The 14,312-nt window shown below is 48.5% G+C and overlaps 1 protein-coding gene and 1 non-coding gene across 2 annotated transcripts in view; both read left to right on the forward strand.

Annotated features, from left to right (window-relative positions):
* The first annotated feature begins 126 nt into the window (after positions 1 to 126).
* The window catches only part of SF3B3 (splicing factor 3b subunit 3), a 24,229-nt gene continuing 10,043 nt past the window's right edge, over positions 127 to 14,312 (forward strand). Inside the window, exons 1-12 of the mRNA XM_042480840.1 lie at positions 127 to 303; positions 1,707 to 1,809; positions 2,350 to 2,676; positions 3,875 to 4,047; positions 4,319 to 4,460; positions 5,098 to 5,210; positions 6,005 to 6,142; positions 6,244 to 6,347; positions 6,704 to 6,869; positions 7,568 to 7,663; positions 8,431 to 8,503; positions 13,676 to 13,827. Coding sequence (XP_042336774.1) covers positions 1,740 to 1,809; positions 2,350 to 2,676; positions 3,875 to 4,047; positions 4,319 to 4,460; positions 5,098 to 5,210; positions 6,005 to 6,142; positions 6,244 to 6,347; positions 6,704 to 6,869; positions 7,568 to 7,663; positions 8,431 to 8,503; positions 13,676 to 13,827 — 1,554 coding nt within the window. The 5' untranslated portion in view covers positions 127 to 303; positions 1,707 to 1,739. The remainder of the gene's footprint in view (positions 304 to 1,706; positions 1,810 to 2,349; positions 2,677 to 3,874; positions 4,048 to 4,318; positions 4,461 to 5,097; positions 5,211 to 6,004; positions 6,143 to 6,243; positions 6,348 to 6,703; positions 6,870 to 7,567; positions 7,664 to 8,430; positions 8,504 to 13,675; positions 13,828 to 14,312) is intronic.
* On the forward strand, positions 3,424 to 3,505 carry LOC121914992. The gene has a single exon (XR_006100627.1). It is a non-coding gene; the product is annotated as a small nucleolar RNA SNORD111 (small nucleolar RNA).

Below are 14,312 nucleotides of genomic sequence, written 5' to 3' on the forward strand. Positions count from 1 at the left end.
GCGCCGAGGGGGAACGTGTCTCTCCGTTTCGCCCCTTCGAAGGAGGAGGAAGGCTGGGGCTCGGCGCGGCCGCGAGGAGCGTCGGGAGTTGCTTCAGGCGCGCCTAGCGCAGCCCTCCTCCACGGAAGGACCCCAGGGAGCGCGCATGCGCGGTGGGCGACGAGGTGGCGGAGCGCGGGCTGAGCGGTGGAGAGCAGAGCGAGGGATCCGTCGCCATCCGCGCCGCCTTCGCCCCCGCAGCTGGAGCCTCCGCGGCGGAGAGGAAGGCCTGGGCCGCAGAGAGACGGCGAGCGAGCGAGGCCGGTGAGCGGAGCGCAGGGCCCAGCAGTTGGGAGGGCACTTGCCTCGCTTCCCAGGCGCTGGGCCTCCGGAGGGTTTGGACTTCAGCTCCCAGAGTCCCCGGCTCTGGGCCTAGATGGCTGAGGCTTCTGGGAAATGGAGTCCTCAACCCCAAACTGGGCCCTTGAAGGGCTTTTGGACTCCAGCTCCCGGGAGCCTCAGCCGCGTTGGCCAGCGGACTGGGATTCTGGGGGCTGAAGCCCAAACGCTCTTCAAGGGCCCCGTTTGGGGAGCTAAAGCATAAGGAACCCCATTGGAGAATACTTGCCCATAGAGGATACATTGGGCAGTCATCCACTGCGAGGCCAGGGATCGAATGCTGGCCCAGCCATGGAGCCTGCCGCTGGGGGACCCTGGGCGATAAGCCCCGCTCTCTCAGCCTCAGCGGAAGGCAGCCGCAAGGAAGCCCCATGAAACATGCACTTTAGGGCCGCCATAAGCTGTGAGCCATTGGTGTACGGAGCCTTTGCTCTGCGTGTGTGCAATTGCATGTGCGCATGGAGGGAGCGGGAGCAGTTGTGTCCGAGGGAAGCCGCATGCGATGTGCTTGTGTGGCTCCGGGGCTGCCTCCCTGGGGCCTGGCAGAACGGGGCTGGGCTGGTGCCCTTGCGATTGCCTCTCATGCGCAGACACAGAATAGCGATAGCAGAGTGTGGCACTTGGCACAGGCTTTATGTATTTACTTATTCGTGTCTGATGCCTCACTCCTTACTTGTTTTCCTCCACACAAACATATGCTTGCAGCCCTCATGTAACGGGCAAAAGGGCATCTAACCTGGCATGCACTGTGCCTTAAAGGTTTAGGCCAATAAGGTGCCAGCAGCCACTGCTTTTGCTTTTACCACAATGATAAACCAAGATGGCAACTCTGCTGGTGCGGTATTTTGATTTAAAAGGCACATAGCTTGGGGTGTGTATTAGAAGCGCAAAACCTTATCTAGTGAGATGGCAAGTCGACCCAACCTCAGTGTATCCAGAAACCAAGTGTTCTCAAGGTCTGGGAAGGTAGTTTCTCCTCAAGACTGTCTTGCTGTGGGAATGCAGTCATGCTTAATCTATGGATTTAAGCATCCATTAAATATCCAGAAAAAGCCTACACTCCAAATAGGAAACCTTGACTTTCCGTTCTCTATAAGAGACGCCATTTCCTTCTGCCATTGGGTTGAATGGGGCTTGAGCGTCCATGGATAGCAAGGGCCCTCTGTATCAGGAAGGTTGAAGAAGGTGTTCCAGTCTTGGAGGCATCCTTGCTTCCTTCCAGTGTTGCCTATGCTCTGTCTCCCATGTCATGAACCAGTGAGCATTAGTTTCAAAGGACATGGAAGGAGCCGGTGCCACTCCTAACGGCTTGTTCCTGTTCCTGGCAGGGTCTCTGAGGCGGCCTACCATCCGCCGGCGCCATGTTCCTTTACAACATCACGTTGCAGAGAGCCACGGGCATCAGCTATGCCATCCATGGCAATTTTTCAGGTAAGCGCTGTTCTCACTGCTATCTCTTATGTCTAGTTAATGCAGGATTTGTGACTAGATGCTGCACCCGCCTCACAGAAGCCCCCATGTCTGCGTCTCTCATTGTGGGGCAGCAGAGATCCATGGGGAGGAAGCATAGAAGTCAGAATACAGGTTCTGGGCTAATAACCAGACAAAAGCTCAGGCCTTTTCAGGGGGAGGAAAGAAAGATTTGGTTTGGCTATGTTCCTTTCTCATCATAGATTTAAAGCAGATGTTGGTGAGTTGGGGGCCACTGTATCCTTAAGGATGCCAAGGCTAAGTTTTGAAAGTGGCTTCTGAAAAGTTAGGTGATGGCCCCATTGACTATTAAACCGAACCCAAAAGATTTGTAGTTTAGATTTCTGGCCCTCCAGGTTCATGAATTCTCTCCCTCACTTCATTGGGAACAATCACAATGTCTTCATCCTATGAGGACCTGTCTGTAAGGAACCTTTGAGTTGTTGTTTTGAGAAGTGCTTTCCCTTTGCAGTCATCATCTGACAGAGTTCTTCTTTTTAGGTACTAAACAGCAAGAGATTGTTGTTTCCCGAGGGAAGATCCTGGAGTTGCTTCGCCCCGATCCCAATACTGGAAAAGTGCATACTTTGCTGACAGTCGAAGTCTTTGGGATCATTCGCTCCCTCATGGCCTTCCGCTTAACCGGTGGGACCAAAGACTACATCGTGGTGGGCAGCGATTCAGGCCGCATTGTCATTCTAGAGTACCAGCCTTCTAAAAATGTGTTTGAGAAGATTCACCAGGAAACCTTTGGCAAGAGTGGCTGCCGCAGGATCGTTCCCGGACAGTACTTGGCTGTGGACCCAAAGGGGAGAGCGGTCATGATCAGTAAGTTGGGGAGTGTGTAATGGGACTGCGAGGAAGAGTGAGATGGACTGAGAAAGAAATGGGTTCAGTTGGAAAGGTTAGGGTTCTCTGACTTACGAAAAGGGCAAAGACCTTGTAAAACTACAACCCCAGGATTCCATAGGATGGAGCCACAGCACTTAAAGTGGTGTCAAACTGCATCATTTCTAGTGTAGATGCACCCTAAGAAAGGGTTGCTCTTTGGCAGTTTGGGACCCAGGTGACATTTGATCCATGGATTTGGCTGCTTTCATTTTACCACTTTCCACATTATGAAAATCTTTTAACAGCCAATTGTAGCACAAAATAGTTGCTGCCATGAGTATTTATTTATTCTGCTCCGGCTGCATGCGTCTCTTGGTTTCATGAACGGAGGAGGGCTGTGTGGCTATACATACTGACTGAAACACTGGCAGTTCAGGGGATCTTTTAACTCTTGAGTCCCCATTTTGGTCTTGATCTCAGAGGATTTTTAGCTTGGTGATGGTGTTGCAGGTTTGCAAATTAGTAGTAGTATAGTTTTGAGGGGGTTGGACGGGTCACAGTATGAAGGGGGAAGGCTTTGATTGTAGCTCACATGAGAAGGCTGACATGCGGATGTTGAATTTTAATAACATTTGTCTTCCCCATTCTGGGACGAATGGAGCCTTCTTGACTGTGCCACTTCCGTTGGTTCTAAAATAATGTTGCGGTTTCTGCATTTGCCAAGAACAGCGCATATTTTTCCTTTGGCCTGAAATGATGATTGGAATTCATGTCTCTTCTCTGAAATAAGCCATGAAGACACTTGGATCCATTTCTGATCAGGTTCTTGTTAGAATGGATGGCTGGTTGTCAATACACACCTACCAAAATAATTATTGGCTAAAATGCAGAGCCAGTGTGGTGCAGTGGTTTGAGTGTTGTGTTATTGCTCTGGAGACCATGGTATGGATATACGCTCTGACAGGGAAACCCACCGGATGACCGTAGGCAAGTCACACTCACCCAGATTCAGAGCGAGGCCCTGAGAAAAAAACCTCTGAACAAACCTTGCCAAGAAAACCGTGTGACTTAAGTCTCCCGGCTGCTCTTTCCTTTCTCCCAGGGAGGCTGGGCTGCCATGGCATTGAAGGGTTGACATTGTCCCTGCTTTTCATTGTGTTTGCGGTGTGCTCCCTTCCTGTTTGTGTGTGCCCAGGTGCCATTGAGAAGCAGAAGCTTGTCTACATTCTGAACAGAGATGCTGCAGCCCGCCTCACCATTTCTTCCCCTTTGGAGGCCCACAAGGCCAACACCTTGGTTTACCATGTGGTCGGAGTAGACGTAGGCTTTGAAAACCCCATGTTTGCCTGCCTGGAAATGGATTATGAGGTACTGAGGAACTGAGCTCTCTTTTTTAAACACATAATTGGATTATTAAAGAATGATTACAAGAATGAAACAGGAGGAAAAAGAGGGGAAGCACATAGGATATGAGCATGAACGAGGCACATACATTGGAGGTAGTTGCGTATTGCTTACCTTTCTGCTCTTCAGTGGTAACTCCCAAGGCAGTTGACTTTAAAAATCATATCTTTGTTCTCTTACTTGGCAAAACATGATGCCAGTGTGTCTGTCTTGGTTTGTTTGCTTTTTTGGCCAGGAAGCAGACAGTGATCCCACAGGAGAAGCAGCAGCCAACACCCAGCAGACCCTGACCTTCTATGAGTTAGACCTGGGCCTGAACCACGTGGTCCGGAAGTACAGTGAGCCCTTGGAGGAGCATGGCAACTTCCTTATCACAGGTACCGCCATTTGCAGTCTTCTTAGGGAGAAGGTGTTCTGCCTTAATTTAGAGATGTCATAATTCATTTTCTTTGGCTGGACCAGACCCCACTGTTGCTCTCGCATCTACTGTATGGAAAGAACAACAAGTATTTCCACACCAGGTTCTCTTTTGGAAACCTTGCCTAGATGAAAAGGCTGTGCTTTGGAGCAAGCAGCCTGCAGCTAGCATCAGATCTATCCACTCCCTTGAGTGCTGCTTGCCTTTCTCTTCCTCTGGCTTCTGTGCCTTTTGTTGCTCTTGCCTGCCCAGCCCTTTCCCCACTATTATTACAATACACATTCAAGCACAAACACATTATTGTGAAGAAATGCGACAACTAGCTTTGAGGGACCAGTGAACTCAGAGAGAGACAGAAATGAACCTGAGGCAGCTGGTACTGACTTTTCTAGGAGATAAGCAAAGTTGCTGGAAGAAACTCCAGTTGTGGTTTGTAGGCCTGTGCTGTCCAACGCCTATTAAGCATGATGACGAAAGCCTTTGTGCCATTTATTCTCACATGCAGTTCATGTGGAAAGAATGGTATTTTGTGAGCCTGAGCTCGACTGTCCCTGCAGGTGTTCTTCCACTTCTCATGAAGCCTTCTTGTTTTTCAGTGCCTGGAGGCTCTGATGGACCCAGTGGGGTGCTCATTTGTTCTGAAAACTACATCACCTACAAAAACTTTGGTGATCAACCAGATATTCGATGTCCCATTCCCAGAAGGCGGGTAAGAATATTGTGGCCTTTTGCCATTCTGAATGAATATCCTGGTAACACTCTCTGGCCAGCTAGGGAAAATATTCATTCTGGCTAGCAAACATAAAGAAAAATGGGTTATTCTGTAGGAATGTAGTGGACAGACAAATGCGGCGTCGGCCAAAGTAAGGGATGGAAAGGTCTGGACTTGACCATTTTTAGAAAGCCAGAGCGGTGTGGTTTTGGGCATCAGACTAGAACTGGAACATTCATTCCCTGAAGCTTGCTGGGTCACTTTAGAGCGCTTCCTTCTTTGCACATAGAATTATGGTGAGATTCAGTTGTCATGAGAAAGTAAGGAACAAATAAAGTAGACTTGGACTTTTGATGAGTTCCTTTTCCTCTGGCTAGCAGGATGGTTGGAGGATCACATGGATTGGATGGTAAACATGAGTTGTAAGAAAGGGCTAGATGTCTTAATTTGGCAAAGAGTGGCAGCCATACTGTCAGTGCTGAGCACACATTTTCCGGATGCCACTTGATGAAAAAAGGATATGGAGTAGGAGGGAAAGTGGTAGTGAGAAGGCATGCTGTCCTTCCTCCAGAGAGCTCAGAAAGGATGAAGTGACAGGAGATGGTGGATGTGAGAAGGAAGAAGGGTGTGAGGGGGAAGAGGCAGCCTCTCTGGCAGGTCAGAGTCTTTACAGAGGAGATGGGATGTTGCCAGGAAGACGGTGAGAGAGATGAAGTCTCCACGTGTATTTTGTACTCTTACAAAGAAAATGCCTGTAAGACTGAGTCTCCGTTTGCTCTTCTCTGTGACAGAATGACTTGGATGATCCCGAAAGAGGCATGATCTTTGTTTGCTCTGCTACACACAAGACAAAGTCTATGTTCTTTTTCTTGGCTCAGACAGAGCAGGGTGATATCTTCAAAATCACCTTGGAGACTGATGAGGACATGGTAAGCCATCCAGTTGCACTGGCAAGCTCTAGTTTACTGGTGTGAGTATAAAGAAGCCTTGCTGTCTGGCTCACGCAGGGACTCCTTTGTGGGGTTTTCAGGTCACAGAAATCCGCCTCAAGTACTTTGACACTGTTCCAGTAGCTGCTGCCATGTGTGTGCTGAAAACAGGGTTCCTCTTTGTGGCTTCTGAGTTTGGGAACCAGTAAGTAGACACCGCTATTCCCTTCTAAAAGGGCTACTCAATTGAATGTTCGCCGCTGCAAGTGCTGCTGCCATTCGGGAAGCAGGCGTCTGTACACTCATGACTGCTTCTTATCACATCTAGCCTTGGAAAGGGAACGGCATTTTGTCTTTGTCCCAGTTGTGGTGGGGGGGGGGGGCAGGCGAAGAAGGGGCTGGAGAAGGGACTCTGGATTCTTTTCAGCCACTCTTGCCCTTTGTCATAGCTTTTCACTCAAGCAAACAAGCATTCCCTGAAGCCTCCATGTTAGGGCAGTGGCAAAGTGGAGACCCCCCTCTCTTTGGAGCCCTGCTAGAGCCCCTGTCTCCTGTTTGCAGCTACCTCTACCAGATCGCTCACCTGGGAGACGACGATGAGGAGCCCGAGTTCTCCTCTGCCATGCCTTTGGAGGAAGGGGACACGTTCTTTTTCCAGCCCCGGCCGCTCAAGAACCTGGTGCTGGTGGATGAGCTGGATAGCCTGTCTCCCATCTTGTGCTGCCAGGTAATGCTGCCTTCTTATTCTCTCAAGTTGCAGACTGACTCCCTTGCCTTGGGTTTGCCCCAGGCCTTGTATGTCGTCCCCTGGGCCCCGAGAATAATGCCAGAGTTGATATTGCAGGCTGCCTCTTAAGATCCAAAGTGATAAGCAGGATAGACTTTTTTATTTTACCCATTTTAATTTATCAAAGTTGTGTATCAGTTTTGCTGTAACGAAGAACTCTGAGCAACTTTTATTTCCACTATGCCTTGCCTATCTCCCTGAAAGGGACTCAGAACAGCTTGCAGAACTGTAAAACATAGTCCAGCTAAAGTTGTATTTCAAAAATACATATATAAAGCTGTTTTAATTAATAAATAGGTAACACCACATTTAGAACACCTTTCTGTCTCTTAAAGGTCTGCCTAAATAAAAAAAGATATTTTGCCTGCTGATGGAAAAAGAGCAGAGAGGGGCAACTGAGCATCCTTAGAAGGGAGCTCTATGGCCTGGGAGCAGCCACCATGAAGACACTATGCTGCATCCTCACCAAATTTACCTGTAATAAATAATAATAATAATAAATAATAATAATGTGATGGTGGTGGGACTAAGAGAAAGAAAGCCCTCCCCCACAGATTTCAAAGCTCAGGCAGGTTGTGCATTTTGAGTTGTACAGCCTTCAGCTTCTTGCTTTTTGTACCTTGGCATTGTTTGTGCAGATAGCTGATCTAGCGAATGAAGATACGCCTCAGTTATATGTGGCCTGTGGAAGGGGCCCCCGGTCATCCCTCAGGGTCCTCAGGCATGGACTCGAGGTAAGAGAAGGAGGGGAACAAGGGAGCGCTTGGCAGAAAGAACCAAGCTGGGTTTCCACATCTGGATTCTGACCCATCAAAACTACTGCTACTGTCTGTCTTTACGCTCCTATGACTTTGTCTTTGTTATGAGCCAAAGAAGCACAGAGGCAGGAAGGGTCTCCTGAGGAGTTAGGGCTGATGGGAGCCATTGGACACAAATATGGCACTGGTTTCTGGCATATGGTTGGGAGAGGGGATGGGATATTGCTGGTGCCTCACATCTGATAGGCTGAGAAGCATGGCCCTGTTAAAGGGTTGTGGGTAGCTGTGGGTTGGGATGCCTCTCTGCCTGGGACAGGAGAGCCACTGCCAATCAGAAAAAGCCAGGCTGATGCAAAGGCAGCATTTCCAGTGTCTGGTTTCAGACGAAGACTGGGGAAAGCAGTGTCTGAATCACAGCAGGTGACATTGCCAGGTTCACAAGTTTGTAAAACTGGATGAGAGATAAGGGAAGAATGAACCTCTGAATAATGAAGTTGTCCAGTCAGTGTAACTGCATAAATGCTGTCAGCTGGTCAATGATAGGCCATTATGGCCCATTGAAGCCACTGGCGTTCTGTTTCCAAAAGTACCTAGGAGAGGTGCAAAAGGGCTGGCTGGACGGACTGGTGATCTGATTCTGTAAGAGTCCCCCTCAGGATGGCTAACCATTTAGTAACACCATTTGGTGGAGAAATCATCAAAACTGATGCATACAGTAAATGAAAAATGTTCTGTCTCGGTAGGTGTCTGAAATGGCCGTTTCGGAGTTGCCTGGTAACCCCAATGCTGTATGGACCGTCAGGAGGCATGTTGAAGGTAAGGAAGGCTTCTCTGCTGCATCTGGAAGTGATGGAGATTGTAAGTTGGCTTTATACGCTCAGCATTGGAGACCAGAATTTCTCTTGAGACCATGTGGCATGATTCAGACTCCTTGGTACCCAGCTTTGGCTGTTAACCTTTTCAGGACTATGGCAAACCTCCTTTATTTGTTTATGTACTACTTTCATGCACTTACTGCTTTTCTGGGCTACCAGTCTCTGTTTCCAGATACAATTCAAAGTGCTGGCTTTGACCTGTTATAAAGCCCTCTATGATTCAAGGCCAGGTTGTCTTTAAGACCATATTCTCCCATATGAACCTCCCTGGGTTTTAAGGTCCTTTCCTCTGAGCCTGGGGGAGGAGAAGGGGCCTTCTTGGTGGCAGCTCCCAGGCTCTGCAAGCCCCTGGCATCGGTGGCCAGGCTGGTACCAGTCTTTGATGCTCTCCTGCCGGTTGGGAGACACGTTTCTGTGCAGGCAGGTGTTGGCTTTTACATTGTCTTCTTTGCTGAATTGGGTTTTAATGTGGTGGCTGCTTAGCTCTTTGAAGGATGTGTAAAAGAATACATTACTTCTGAGACCTGTAGAAAATATGGTTCTGTGTTTTCAAGTGATGAATGGACTGTGCACTAGAAAACAGACTCATTTTAGCCGCTAGATGGAGGTGTGGCTTGTCTGTTGATCTGCTGATCTAGCATTGGGTCTTAGTTGATTCTGAAGGCAGGAAATGGTTTGCAGTTGGGGTATGAGGATCGGCCTCAGAAGGACCGTTGGCTGCGGGGGTTGGGGTCTCTTTTCCTAGCCATGGCTGCCTTTCCCTTTGCACTCCTCCTGGGAAAAGTGGATCTGTTCCTAAAAGCTCTAAAGGTTTGGGGTCAGGCCACTGCCACTTGTATGAATCTTCCTGTAGCTCCCAGCCTGATAATCAGCCCATCTCTGAGAAATACAGAGGTGGTGGACTTTGCTGCAGCATGTGCTGGAGTTGCCATGCTGTTTCTCTCTCTGTTTCTCTTGTGGGTTTGGGAGGCACCGCTCCATGCCTAAATCAGTGCTCTGGGTCATGCGCCTGCAATCTTCAGATGTGATCTCCCTGCTATTCTTGACATCTCTTCCAGCCCAGGGCTTGATGAGCTTTGGCTGTCTCCGTTTACAGGACTGTTTTCTCAGGACATATTCTGAATTCAAATTTTCTGGCGTGGAAAGATGGCTCATTGTTCACTCGGAGCAAGTGAGCTTGAGTTTTCTCTGATAACGCCAGTTTGAATTTTCATGGAGCAGAGCTTGTTCCATACAAATGCTTCCCTGTGCGAAAATAAATGTATTCCAGGTGTACTTCAGTCTCTTATGAAGTGTCCAGATATCCTGAGTGAATCCCAGTTCTCTTGCTTCTATGTGATGGCTAGGGTTCTCATGAGCTTTTTTTTACTGTGGCAGTGTGTAAAGTGGTGGGTTTTTCAGTAGTGTAAAATTGTAATGAACTCTGAATTCACCTAATTGTCAGTCATTTGCTCACCCAAAGAATCAGGGGGAAAAGAGGGGGATTCTCCCCGTCCCCAAATTTGGAGGAAGGCGGTGGCTTTTCCTTTTCCTGTTTCTTTTGGGGTCTTGATATCTGTGACTCTGATGTGTTGATAGCAGTTGCTCCAAAAGAGCAGACTTGGATCCCTAAATTGTTATAATGTGGCCCCAGCCCAGGAAGGCTTGTTCCTGTGCAGATATTATTGCTCTTGTGTTGGGCCTGTGTGCAATATAAACCCTTTCATGGCAAATATTAACCTCGGCTGGTACGTGGTTGTGATCCTACCAATACCAAGCCTTCTTCTTTCTTCCGCAGGTGGCTGGTGGTAGAGGTGCTGACCCCCTCCCACAGGTGTGTACCTAAACAGTAGCTGGTGGCCCTGCTTTGTTAGCTGGAGTGGGCTGGGAGCGTGGATGGGACAACCTTGAAGCCTTTCTGTTACGTTTCTTGTAAAGGAATCCCTCAGAACATCTGCAAGGGTCTGCAAGAACTCAGTATGGGAGTATGGACTAAACAGTGTTACAGTTAGATGGTTTTGGAATTGGTTGACAGATCAAATCCAGAGAGTGCTCACCCACAGCTGCCCTTCATCATGGAGAGAAGTTACCGGTGAGATGTCTCAGGGTCTTGTGTGGGGACTAGTGTCATTTGACATCTTTACAAAGGACTTAGAATAGGTGCTGGACTGGAAACTCACATTTGCAGATGGCACCAAATTAGTGGTGGCCACTTTGGGTTCCATATGGGAGAAATGCTGGGATATAAATCAGTTCATGAGCAATTAGGGCTGTTGATAATCGGTAACTACCCAGCTTATGTTGAAGTCTTGAGGCCAAGGAAATGAGGGAAGCAGCTTATCGGAAGGGCTGCAGATGAAGAAAGCGGTGGAGGAGGACAGTGATAATGGCAGGGTCCTCCTACCCCCAATCCAAGCAAAGCAAGGAAGTGGCAGCAGATCCAGCACAGTGTTTTGTGGTTGTGCCAGCCTTGTGGCACTTATTACTAAGTGCCCCAGTGCAAGCAGAGGATTGCAGAACTGCCCACCACGCCAGGTTTGCGTCACGCTTGTTATGAGAGTCCAGTGGTTGTGACTGGAGGCCTAGAAGGATGGTTGGTGGCTTTGCCTGAAGGAAAGCGGTTGTGGCTGTTTCTAAGCAGAACGTGAGAGGCATGTGGTGGTTTAGATGGAAGTGAAGATGCATGTTTGCAGATGTGTATCATGTCTCAGTGTTTAGTCTCTTTTAAAGCTTACAAACTTCCATACAGTTTCTGTGGACTGAAAAGAACAAGTATTCTGGACGGAGTGGTCTGCATGCGGTCCTTTTCAGACATTGGCCATTTATGATGGATTGATGGATTTCCTTCCTTTTCCCCAAAGGACTCAAAGCGCCTTTAGAAATTAAAACAAATACAGTGATAAGCTCTTACAAATACTTAGAAGACTTTAGTCAGTAAAACTGCATGCTTTTAAAAGCCTTGTGTTCGTTGTGGGGCAGGAGAGTTTCTGTTTGCCTGCCGAGGGACGGCGGGCAGGCTCCCCTTCCAGCCTCCTCAGGACAGCTCCCTCCTGGCCATCGGACCACTTTCTGGGGACCCCACCTCCCAGAATTCCTCATCACTGGCTCGCTGGCTTTGGGGGCTGCTGGGAGCTGCAGTCCAACAGTATTTGGAGGGCCATGTGACTCCCACCCCTTTCTGCTGAGGTTATTTGGCTCTGTAGCAGTCAAGGAGGAAGGACAGCCCTTTTGGGAACTGTGGGCATATGGGGGCTGAATGTGTGTGGTAACAAAATGGATGCTCTGTGTGGGCGGGCTTGCCCATTCCTAAAATGGCTGCCATGGGGAGGGGGCAATGAGGGTGAGAGTTACTCTGCCTATTTTTGTATGTATGTGTGCATACACAATATATCTGCCGAGGTTATCTTGATGTCTGTTTCCACTAGCAGGTGTGTGTTGTGACTTTTTTCGGGGAGGGGAGGAGGGGAGGCACTTTTTATTGCCAAATATGGGACTTGGTATTTGGGCTCAGGTTGGCCCTCTTTTAGGGGTTGTGTTACTGACCTCTCAGCCTTTTTGTCAGCTTGGTTTCTGTGAAATGGGTGCAGCTGAAGCAGAAAACTCGGTTCACAGGAGGAGTGTTTTTGTGCCTGGGATGCAAGGCCCAGCTTTGCTTGGCACTTAGCATCTTGAACAAGTGCCTTTTCTTTCAGCGTTGCCCTTTTATCTTGCAGTGCAAGTGAAGAGAGAGGAGAAGTGACTGCCAACCCAGTGCGTCCCTCCTCTCTTCTCCATCTGTTTTGTTGCCCCATTGCCAGTGGCTGGCTAAACGTTGAGCGACAGTTGGCATCCCTCCCTTGCGATTCGTAGCATTCAGGACTTAGTTTATTATATGGGGAAATCCCCACCTTCATGCCCAGATCTTTCTCAGGAAGGAATGCTTTCCTTCCAGCATCCTGGCTGCTCCACTAGACTAGGCCAGCTCTGGGTTTTGGATCCTCTGCTAAGCCAGGGCTGCTGGGCCTGGGGCATTGATGGCACTCTGTCTCAGGCCCAGGAGGCCAGGGTTTCAGCTTTGTAACTAAATGGGGCTCCACTCTTTGAGGATGCAAGCAAGGGAGGGGACTGTTCTTCTGCTCCTGCCTTTCTAGCCTACTATAGATCTCCCCTCCCCATCTTTTTTAAGAGAGGTGTCTTAATAGCATCCTGTGTTTTAGCTGCATTGCGTTATACAAGTATAAGTTTAGGTTGGTACATGTTTATTGCCTTGCAGGTTTTCTCTTGGTTTCTTTTATCGTAATCACGATGCGGCGCATGGGAGGAATGAGCCTGAGCTGGCAGGAAGCATAGCTGTCCTGCCTGAGCAGTTTCGCACGGATGGGAAAGGAGCCGCAGGGGCTTTCGCTCCAGCTGTACCCAACCCATAGGATCGTCGGTTTGGGTGGCAGCCCAGATGAAGGGATTCTTAAGAGAGGGCCATCCTCCTCATGTATCCGTATGCTCACTGGCTCTCAAATATCCTTCTTTTGCGGTGACTTTCTCTCTGTTCTTGAGCAACCTGATCACGTCAGGCCATTGCAGGGGCTACATAGCCCCCGATGCAAGCTCACGATCTCTCCGTTGAGATGAGACCAGCTGGGTTTTTCCAGCGCTTCACAGGAGACTGGCCAGCCAGCCTCATTAGGCAAAATGGTATTGCTGGCTTCTGATCATTGGCATCGTGGAGGCCACCAATTCTGTGGGGAGCTGGATGGGTGGCATGGGCTGGAGCAGGCTGGCCAGTTGGCCTTGCTTCAGTTTTGGGCAAGCCTCCTGTCTGGTCCCCAGCCCTCAAGGGCCACAGCGTGATTGGGATGGGCCATGAGGTTTCTTTGCTTGGGACACAGTTGTCATTATTTAGCTTTGATATTCTGTACAGTTACATATATTATTATTAACATAATATTATTATTAGATACATATATTATTAATTACATATAATGCAAAATAGTATTATATTATCTTACTTATAAAGGCAGCTCTTTCTGGGGACTGAAGTTATTGTGAGCATGTGTATTAATGTGCTGATAGAAGGGGAAGGAGACTTTCTGTGGGCTACACTGGCTTTGCAAACCTTTTTGACCTTGGTGCCTTTCCCATTTGCTACTGCAATTAGATGAATTCGATGCCTACATCATTGTGTCCTTCGTCAATGCCACGCTTGTGCTGTCGATCGGGGAAACAGTAGAGGAAGTGACAGACTCCGGGTTCCTTGGCACCACCCCAACGTTGTCCTGCTCCTTGTTGGGGGACGATGCCCTGGTGCAGGTAAGGGGCACCACTTCTCCCATTTGTGGGCAGTTTGGCTTTCACAGAAGATCTGATCCTTTGTGCTGCCCATCATGTGCAATTTAAAAATACATACAGACTTCTGGCTAGACACTTCCTTGATTTTCCTCATCTCACTCCAGCAGATTCTTCAAAGATATAGCCATGTTAGTCTGTAGAATCAGTATGTAGAGAGATCTTGTGGCACCTTTGAGATTAACTGAAATAAAGAAGTTGGCAACAGGAGCTTTGCTAGACTTCTGAGGAAGTACACTGAAGTCTACAAAAGCTCATGCTGCCAACTTCTTTATTCCAGTTAGTCTCAAAGGTGTTACAAGATCTCTCTACAGCTGATTCTTGTTCATGTTATCAATGACTTGGATGACAGAATTGGGAGCATACATATCAAATTTGCAGATGACACCAAATTAGGAGGAATAGCTAATACCCCAGAGGACAGGATCAAAATTCAAAATGACCTGAAT

Source organism: Sceloporus undulatus, chromosome 8 (assembly GCF_019175285.1).
Source record: "Sceloporus undulatus isolate JIND9_A2432 ecotype Alabama chromosome 8, SceUnd_v1.1, whole genome shotgun sequence".
Lineage (NCBI taxonomy): Eukaryota > Metazoa > Chordata > Lepidosauria > Squamata > Phrynosomatidae > Sceloporus > Sceloporus undulatus.